At 39.9% G+C, this 10,583-nt stretch overlaps 1 protein-coding gene across 1 annotated transcript in view; it reads left to right on the top strand.

Annotated features, from left to right (window-relative positions):
• LOC116104790 (disintegrin and metalloproteinase domain-containing protein 26A-like) overlaps positions 1–3,815 on the top strand; it is a 23,151-nt gene extending 19,336 nt beyond the window's left edge. Inside the window, 1 exon segment of the mRNA XM_031391240.1 lies at positions 3,555–3,815. Coding sequence (XP_031247100.1) covers positions 3,555–3,676 — 122 coding nt within the window. The 3' untranslated portion in view covers positions 3,677–3,815.
• The last annotated feature ends 6,768 nt before the right edge of the window (positions 3,816–10,583 follow it).

The following is a 10,583-nucleotide window of genomic DNA, read 5'->3' as shown; positions in this document are numbered from 1 at the left end:
ACACACACACACACACACACACACACACTCACACACACACACACACACACACATATACTTACACATATGCAAAAACAAACTTAATTTTCAGCTAAGGAACTTTTTCACCTGCTCTTGATGAAAAATCAAAAATTCAGACATTCAGAAACAATGTGGAAAGAAGGGCATGTTACTAAAAGCTTTGACTGTTGTGAGAACTATATCTGTACTAGAACAAGTATATTTTACAACACTTTGATTTTCGTCATTCTCTGCTTTTCCCTTCTCTAACCTTACTTGACCTTGATATATCTATAGCCACATGAGCCATTATTTACCTGCCTTTTGTTTTTATTTTTCTTTTTGTTTGTCCTGCTGCTCTGATGACTCAGTTCTGTCAGAAGACACACCATTAAAGGCCAGTGCTGCCTGCAACCATACTGAGGACTAGGAGAGCAAGGTCTACTCAAGCTCCTCCTTAGCTTTTTAATAGAACATGGTAACTGTGGGTGAGGCCCTAGTCCATAAAAGGAACATGTTCCTTAAGTTCTGCCTGTGGAAGATGTTCTTCCTCTCTGCATGGTCACCAACTGGACATGCTAAGTACAGTAGCGTTCCAGAAGTAGTGATACCCTTGAGAATCACTGTCTCTACCAGAAATAATATTTCCACAGGTTAGCTGTCCTATAGCCTGCACTTTGGGGGGACAGAGACACATAATCATTATGAAACCCAAGAAAAACTTGATATCCAGAAACTTCTCACTACAGTAACCAAAGTGATCTTGCAAATTTTCTTTCATGCAAAATGGTTTCTACTACTGTAGCTATGTGGATGAAGACCCAGAATCTACTACAACTTGTTTGGGAAGGTTGCAAGGCATACTAGAGAAAAATGGCACAACTTATGAAATCATGTCTAAGTTCTCAACTTCCACATATAAACATCTGCTTTATAAGTTGAATAGTGGAGAGTCAGAATCATTTCCTATGAGATGTGGGTTAACAAAAGAATGAACAGCAAGATCAGTAAGTGTTCTCGGCCACTGAACCATCTCCACTGATATACATGCAGGAGTCTTGAATGGCAGTTCTAATCTCTTCAGCACAATGATGATCTCTTGTATGTTCTCCTCCCCTTAGGATTTCTGATGAGGAGTCTGCTTCCAGGCATATTGGAACACACTTCTGCCATTTGCTTGTTTAGCTTGTTGGTTTTTGCATTCTCTCTAGTCACTATGTGTGTTAGTATGAAGTTAGTATGTGATGGGAATCATCAAATTTTACTTAAATCTAATTTGTGAATTTATATACATATATATATGTAATATATGTGTGTGTGTGTGTGTGTGTGTGTGTGTGTGTGTGTGTGTGTGTGTATGGACAACATGGTCCTGAAGCTCCTGGTGTGCTCCTATATAATATTCATCTTTAGCTTCTGAGATGATATTTTACAGAATCTGATACATACAATGTATGCTATCATTACTAGCAAGCAACCCACAGAATCATTTCCTCCTCTCTCATTTCAAAGAGCTAAAGTTGGTGAATGTCATTAACCTCCCCAACCTCTATGGGCTCTGTGAATCTAAATTCAAGTGTTATACTATTGTAAGCACTTCATCCACTGGACCCTTTTTCCAAGCCCAAGCTAGTTTGTTTGCTTTAATTTAATTTTTTTTTTAATTTATCAGGCAAAAATATGTGTCATTATGTTTCCATTCAACAAACTCCTTCTAGATTTCCCCCTGCACAAATGTCCCCAATTCACACTGTTTCCTTTTTTTTAAAAAGAGAGAAAATGAGCAGAGTCAAACAAAACTAAAGCATATATATAACAAGTCAAAATGGTGGAGTCCACTTTTTGTTGGCCAACTATTTTCCAACTTGGCTGTGGCTGTTATACTCAGGGTCATTCTATTAAAGAGAACTGATTATTTATGACCCAGAAGATATCATTTACACGTAGCTTTTCAGAGTAGGTGTGGTGTTTTTAGAAGAAGTATGTCACTGGTGCATGGGGGTGACTTGAGGTTTCAAATGCTTCGTCTAGGCCCAGCGCCTCTTTCTTCTTGCTGTCTGCCATTCAGCATGCCTCCATGCTTCCTGCCAAGATGACAATGGACTAAACCTCTAAACCTGTGAGCCAGTCCAATTAAATGTTTTCCTATAAGAGATGCTGTGGCCATGGTGTCTCTTCACAGCAATAAAACCCTAAGGCACACATTGTCCTCATTTCCCATTATCCATGCTGGGATTTTGTTTGCTTTGAAAATATGCATTGTTCCCTGGCCAGCACAGCATTCCAATATATCCTAATTTATTACCAAGCTGTTATTAGCTTGGAATTTCTCACAAGGAAGCTGCCTTATCAGACAGGGTGTACTCAGAGTTAGCAACAGAGATCAGGCACTATTGCTACTGTAAACATAGTTAGAATTCTCAGAGCAGTCCCACAGAAGACAGAATTGCTTTACATACCAGAGAGTAATTGAAGGGCTTCCCTCACTTAGAAGCATTCTCAGGAGCTGCTAGATTGGGACTTCCTGGTGCTTGCCTCCAGCAGACCCAGAGAATTAGCTTGGGACTGTAAAGATAGCCCCAGCGGGAAGAGCACCATTGCTCTTCCACTTTGCACCTGGATGCCTGATCTTACCAACCTGGATATGACCGTCACTTGCCTACATGACTTCTGTCCAGAAGAGGTGGCTGTTTTAGACCCAGTGTGTTTCAAGTGGCCTCAGATGTACCTCAACTGCTGAGCTACCAGATTTTTTTATTTCTCTTTTGTAATGACTGTAGAAGCCTGATGCCATTTTTAAGAAATACACTCAGACTCACCACTTCCTGTGTCTACTGTTTGTCACTCTCTGAAGTTTTTGCCCACTTGACCAAAATTCTCATCCCTCGGAACAAGAGGTCCCTGCAGCAAACCCAGTCCATGGCAATTTCAAGCATTGGATTCCTAATTATAGAGTAACTCCGTTTAAATTCTATTTATATATGTACAACTTTAGAAAGTTTCTGTAGTTAGATTCTAAACAGATTTTCAAAAGGCTTTTAGCCTTTAGTATTTTGGATAAGTGCTCTGGTACGGTAGAGTTGGATCTTCTGGTCAATCATTCTCAGCTTCTTGAGAAACCTTCATACTGATTTAAATACTGGCTCTATCAGCTTGTGTGCATATCAGTAATGAATGAGCATTATTCTTTAACTATATCCTCTCTAGCACCTGCTATCATTTATTTTTTGACCTTGTCCATTCTGGCTTGAGTTATACAATATCTCAAAAATAGTTGTCAACTGGATGTCTTGAGGTCTTCAGAGCTTCAACCTTTTAAATGTTGTACAACCATTTTATTCTACCTTTTGAGAACTCTTCCATCCTATTCCATGATTATAAATAGGTTACTTATTCTCCTGATGTCCAGTGTTTGGGTTTGGGTTTGGACTTTTCTGGGTTTGTTTGTGTTTTTAGTTCTTTGGATATTCTATGTAATGACCGACCCTCTATTAGAATTACAGTTGGTAAAGAGTTTTAGCCATTCTGACGATGCCTTTTTGCTTGAATTATAGTGTCCTTTGCTGTACAAAAGATTTTTACCTTCATGGACATAGCATGTGGAAGACCCAGCTCATTTGGTCAGTGTCATATCCGGTTTGGTGGGCCTCTACTCCATAATAATTTATGCTGTTGAAACCAGCAAACCAGTGATCTGCACTCCTTGACAACTTCTACCTCGGATCCTGCTTCGAGCTTTCTGTTGTACTTTTCTACTTGCCCTGACTTCACAATGTGATGTGGTATGAACCTATGAGATGAAATAAACTTGTTCTCAAAAAGTTACCTTGGTCACATCAATACTGATCTAAGTAAAAGAGAATACAAATCAATGCAGTTCCTATATGAGCCAATGTAGAGTTTCGGCAAAAAGCTAGGAATCAATCAGCCAGAATATCCAGCTATAGAACTCTTGGGTAGGTAGTTATAGAACTCTACATCTTACTACAGAGGTACTTGCTAATCCACACTTTCTACTCTACTGACAGTAAACAGAAATTTGAAACAGATTAGATACTAATCAATCACTGAATGAACAATGATAAAATTGATGTTTTATCATGTACAACTTTCACTGTTAAAGTAGATTTTTGTTTGGTTGATTTTGTTTGTTTGTTTGGTAGGTTGGTTGCTTTGGTTTTGGTTTTTGCATGCTGTCTTAATTACAGTTCCTATTATTGTGAGGAAGGACCACAACCACAGCAACTGGAAAAGAAACACAATGAAGGAAAACATTTCATTGCAGCTGGCTTACAACTTCAGAGGTTTTGTCTCTTATCTTAATGATAGGAAACACTGCACCATGCAGATCAACATGGTGCTAGAGAAGCTGAGCATTCTACATCTTGATCCACAGGCAGTAAAAGTGAAAGTAACAGTAGGCCTAGCTTGAGTATCTCATATCTCAAAGCACCTCACAACCCCATTGACACATTTCCTCCAACAAAGTCAGGTTACTTCAATAAGGCCATACCTCCTACCAGTGCCAATGTCAACAGGCCAAACATTCAAACAGATGAGTCTAAGGGGTCCATTCCTATTCCAACCACCATACATTTTATGATATAACTCACAGTCCATTTAAATGGAGTGAACTTTGCACAAGTAGATGTACTGGCTGGTTTTATGAGTTAACTTGACACAAGCTCAAGTTATCACGGAGAAAGGAGCCTCCCTTGAGGAAATGCCTACATGAGATTCAGCTGTAAGGCATTTTCTCAATTACTGATCAAGTGGGGAGGGCCCATTGTAGGTGGTGCCATCCCTGGGTTGGAAGCCTTAGATTCAGAAAGAAGATGAGCAAGCCAGGGGAAGCAAGCCAGTAAGTAACATCCCTTCATGGCCTCTGCATCACCTCCTGCTTCCTGACTGTTAGCATCCAGAACCTGCCTGCGGCAGATATGTGGGCGGGTCCACAGGCCTGTCGCCAGGGCAACGGCCACCATATTCCCAGAATCCATTGGGTTCAGCTCCCACCTTTACCTGGACTGCTACGTCACGACATATATATATATATATATATATATATATATATGGGTACTTTCCTCCATCTTTCTCTCTCTTTTCTTCTCTCTCTCCCCTCTCTCTTCCTGCGCTGCTACCCCCCTACCCCCCTTCCAATTAAACCTCTTACACGTGAAACTGCCTGGGCCTGGTGTCTGCAGACGCTTCCTGCCGCGACTCAAAACCCATCACTGACCAGCTTGAAATCCAGTCCTGACTTCCTTTGGTGATGACGAGCAATGTGGAAAGTCTATGCTGAATAAACCCTTTCCTCCCCAGCTTGCTTCTTGGTCATGATGTTTGGTGCAAGAAGTAGAAACCCTGACTAAAACAAATTGGTACCAGCATAGTGGGGTATTCCTGTGATAACCTGACAATGTTTTAGGGAGGACTGTGGAAGAACTTTGGAATTTTGAGCTAGAAGATCCATTAAGATATTAAGAGCTCTGTAGGAACCTGGAAGGTATGTTGAGAACAATGCAAAAGATGGAGTCCTGGCTTGTGAAATTTCAGAGGGAAGATTAAAGACTATTATCAGGGCTGTTGCTGTTTTGATTGTTGCTGTGAAGAATCTGTGGTTTTGATTAGCTAGGGCTGAAGAATCAGCTGTGATTAACCATATGAATTCTATGAAATATATGATTAACCATGTGAATACCAGAACTACTAAAGCGAAACTTTTGCATTATTTGGACTATTGATACTTGTTAGCTGGAGCTAAGAAATTAGTAGTGATTAAGAAGAGACCAGCATCTTTGAGGTGAGATGTTCTGGGAAGTGTTTTGTAAGAACACAAAGAGGCTGTGTTCCAGAGATAGCTGCAGCTGGACTTGGTAATGTGTAAGAGTCAGTCACCCAGGTGGTACTGGTTTTGAAGGCATGAAGGGGTCATGAAGAGCAGCTGAGGCTCAGCAGAGTGAGAGACCATGGGAGGCCATTGGTGAAGGTGCAACCTCAGTTGCAATTGATGGCCCGGGACTGAAGGGGTCATGCAAAGGAGCTGAGGCTTGGTGCCACAAAGAGAGCCTATGAGAGGCTATTGATGAAACTAGTTGCAGTGGAAGACAGCAGTGTTTTGGAGATGCCAGTATCATGAGATGACCACCAAAAACAGCAGGAGCAGTGGAGTGCTGGCAGCTGGAGCCTAGAAGACAAGGTGTCCTAGAAGAGGGAAGAGTTGGAGAAGTGACCCAAGACTTTGGAGGACCCCAGAAGATTGTGAGTGGATCTCAGACATTGGACGGTTAGAGGTTGGTCTCTGCTTTCGATTATGACTGTACCCTGATATCTTTCCCTCTTGAAGGAAGAAAGTATTTTAGTGGAGCCTACAGATAAGAGAAATTGAATTGTAAAAAGACTTTGATTTTTAAAAGAGATTAGATATTTTAAAGGGATTGAAAATTTAATATGTAAAGACTGTGGGAATTTTAAAGTTATTTAGAACTTGAGGGTGAATAAGAAAGTAAGGGTTAAGCTTAATAGTGAGACATTTGTGTGTCAAGTTGCCAAGGGGTCAATTACACTGGCTGGTTTTGTGTGTCAACTCGACAAAAGCTGGAGTTATCACAGAGAAAGGGGCCTCCCTTGAGGAAATGCCTCTCTCCATGAGATCCAGCTGTTAGACATTTTCTCAATTAGTGATAAAGGGTAGGAGGTCCTATTGTGGGTGGTACCATTCCTGGACTGATGGTACTGGATTCTATAAGAAAGCAAGCTAAGCAAGCCAAGGGAAGCAAGCCAGTAAGGAACATCCCTCCATGGCCTCTGTATCAGCTCCTGCTTCCTGACCTGCTTGAGTTCCAGTCCTGACTTCCTTTGGTGATCAACAGCAATATGGAAATGTAAGCTGAATAAATCTTTTCCTCCCCAACTTCCTGCTTGGTCATGATGTTTGTGCAGGAATAGAAACCCTGACTAAAACAGTAGATAATAGAGAGCACAATGTTGTACTGCTCGGAAAACCATCACACTGAAGAAGCATCCTAAAGTTCATCATTCCTTAGCAATATGAGAGGAAGTTCGGCAACGAGGACATCATGTTGCAGAGATTTTAGACTCCTCATTTTCCAGACAATGAATTTATTCTTTTTAGTAATACAGTCCATTTGTGTTAACTAATGATACCATAATAGAAAATAATGAAAGAGTGAAAACACCAGGTCAATTATGTGCTGTTTAGAAACAAAGTATTATAACATCTAAATGAGCAAGAGTTGGAAATCCAAAAGGGCATAGGGCAGAAGGAAGGATCATTTGGGAGGTATGGCACATGCCTTTATTTCTGGAACTGGGGAGGCAGAGGCAGGCAAATCTCTGAGTTTCAGGCCAGCCTGGTCTAAATAGTAAGGGTCCTGACAGACAGAACAAAACAGAGACACTGTCTCAAAAGAACAAAAACAAACAAACAAACAAAAGGAAATAAATAAAAACAAAAATGAAGAAGAAAGAAGAGAAGGAGGAAGAGGAGGAGGAGGAAGAGGAGGAAAAGGAAGAGGAGGAAGTCTCAAGGAAGAATATCTTTATCAACTAAACTTCCAGATGTACCACACTTAGAACAGAAAAATTTTAAATGCTTTCAAGTTTCATTTTATTCCAGTCCCAATGGACAAAACTAATAAAAGAAAGAATGGCATACACTGATAGCAGTGAGGTAATGGGAACTTACTGCTGATAGGAGTATAAATTAGTCCGACTACTAAGGAAATCAGAATAGAGATTCCTCAAACATAGGAAAACAGATTTACTCCAAGATATATCGGTCTGAAACTTGAGCATAAAACCAAAGGGCTCAACACTTTACTGGAGGAATAATTACTCATCTATGTTCACAGCTTCCCTATTCATAACAATCAGAAAAGGCAAAGAGACCAGATGACCATCACTTGATGACAAGATAATGAAATGTAGTATATATTTGCACAGTGGATGATTATCCTACTATTAACATGTAATTTGTTTGTAAGCTTATATAGCTAGAAACAATCAATCATCCTGATGAAGGTAAGACAAACATTGCATATTTGTATCTGAAGTGGATGTTACCATTTTGGGTTTAACTATATATGTATCATTTATGATATGCAGAGAGGTTAGCTGTCTAGTAAGGAATGAGGGAGAAATAGAAGATCTTCCCAGGAAAATATATAGAGAAAATGATAGCAGGATGACTAACAGTTATGGATGATAGGAGGACTGCATAAGACAGAAATATGACAAGGGATAACTGATAGTAAAACCTGCAACTGCTTCTGGTCTCTCTGGGCTGGTGTCCTGAGGGAACCTTGGGTACAAGCTCTGCAGCCAGTCCCACAACACCCAGAGGAAGCTCCACTCCCAGGTGCTCTGACACTCTCAGGATCAGAGGTGAGGAGGACCAAACATCTGTCCCAACACCTGGAGTAACTGGGACCTGCGGGACCAGGCACACAGGAACTCCACCAGCAGGATGGCTCGGGTTCCTTCTGGCCTCTCTGGGCTAGTGTCCTGAGTGAACCTTGGGCACAAGCTCTGTAGCCATTCCCACAACACCCAGAGGAAGCTGCTGCACTCCCAGGTGCTCTAACAAGCCCAGGGTCACAGGATCCCAGAATCACAGGGTCACAGAGACAGCTTGACTCTGAGGAGTTCTGATACAACCAGGATCTCAGAAAGGACAGGCTCCAGTCAGATTTAGCAAAGGCAGGTAGTACTAGAGATAACCAGATGGCAAGGGGCAAGCATAAGAAAATAAACAACGCAAACCAAGGTTACTTGGCATCATCAGAACCCAATTCTCCCACCATAGCAAGTCTTAGACACACCATCTCACTGGAAACGCAAGATTCAGGTATAAAATCACTTATCATGATGATGAAACAGGACCTTAAGAAAGACATAAATAGCACCCTCAAAGAAATACAGGAGAACACAGGTAAAGAGCTAGAAGCTTTTAAAGAGGAAACACAAAAATCCCTTAAAGAACTACAAAAAAAACCACATCAAACAGATGAAGGAAATGAGCAAAACCATCCAGAATCTAAAAATGGAAATAGAAACAATAAAGAAATCAGAAAGAGAGACAACCCTGGAGATACAAAACCTAGGAAAGAAATCAGGAGTCATAGATGCAAGCATCACCAAAAGACTACAAGAAATAGAAGAGAGAATCTCAGGGGCAGAAAGCACCATAGAAAACATTGACACACAGTCAAAAAAATGCAAAAAGCAAAAAGCTCCTAACCCATAACATCCAGGAAATCCAGAAAGCAATGAGAAGACCAAACCTATGGATAATAGGTATAGAAGAGAGTGAAGACTCCCAATGTAATGGGTCAGGAAATATCTTTAACAAAATTATAGAAGAAAACTTCCCTAACCTAAAGAAAGAGATGCCCATGAACATACAAGAAGCCTACAGAACTCCAAATAGATTGGACCAGAAAAGAAATTCTTCCCATCACATAATAATAAAAACACCAAATGCACTAAACAAAGAAAGAATTTTAAAAGCAGTAAGGGAAAAAGGTCAAGTAACATATAAAGGCAAGCCTATCAGTATTAGAACAGACTTCTCACCAGAGACTATGAAAGCTAGAAGATCCTGGGCAGATATCATACAGACCCTATGAGAACACAAATGCCAGCCGAGGCTACTATATCCTGCAAAACTCTAAATTACCTTAGATGTAGAAAACAACATATTCCATAACAAAACAAAATTTACACAATATCTTTTCACAAATCTAGCTCTACAAAGGATAATAGATGGAAAACATCAACATAAGGAGCAAAACTACACCCTAGAAGAAGCAAGAAAGTAATCTTTCAACAAACCCACACAAATCTAATTCCACCTCTTACAACAAAAACAACAGGAAGTGACAATTACCTTTTCTTAATATCTTAATATGAAAATTAATATTACCAGCATATCCTAAGCAATTGAAGTCCAAAAATATGTGGAATTAGAAATTTTGATTGTCATTCAATGGTCTCTCTAATTTGGTATTTGGAGAAATAGGTCTAATATTGTACAATCAATATATACTTCCAGCTTGTTTGTGACAGTGTCTTGCTTTGTACAACATAAAGGTCTTGAAATCTTGCTTCTCCTATCTCAGCCTTTCTATTAGTAGGATTGTTTATTTCATGTTTTTACACTATACTATGGTTTTCAGAACAGCTTATATATTTCAAAAGTATTTATATACCCAATTGAGACATAGACAATTAATTTGGGAGATGGCTTGTAGAAAAGAGAACAACAAAGAGTGATACTGAATGCTTTGCTTGACATTTGTAGCTCTTGTATCAAGTTTGAAGAAGAGAACTTTACAAGTTACTCTTTCTCTGAGATGAATGCTTTTCCAAATTATCACAGCTAATGGACCAAATTCTTACCCACACCTAATGTCTGTGCCACCCTCCAAGCAGAACCATTGTTCATTGACAGATTTGGAGAATGACTTTATGGATAGACTATCTGTTCTTTTCCTTTTTTTTTTAATTAGATATTTTCTTTATTTACATGTAAATTTCTCCATTCCTAGTTTCCCCTCCAA

This window comes from Mastomys coucha, unplaced genomic scaffold (genome assembly GCF_008632895.1).
Source record: "Mastomys coucha isolate ucsf_1 unplaced genomic scaffold, UCSF_Mcou_1 pScaffold22, whole genome shotgun sequence".
NCBI classification, from domain to species: Eukaryota; Metazoa; Chordata; class Mammalia; order Rodentia; family Muridae; genus Mastomys; species Mastomys coucha.
Note: the sequence above shows the minus strand (reverse complement) of the source record. Positions and strands in the feature narration are given on the sequence as shown.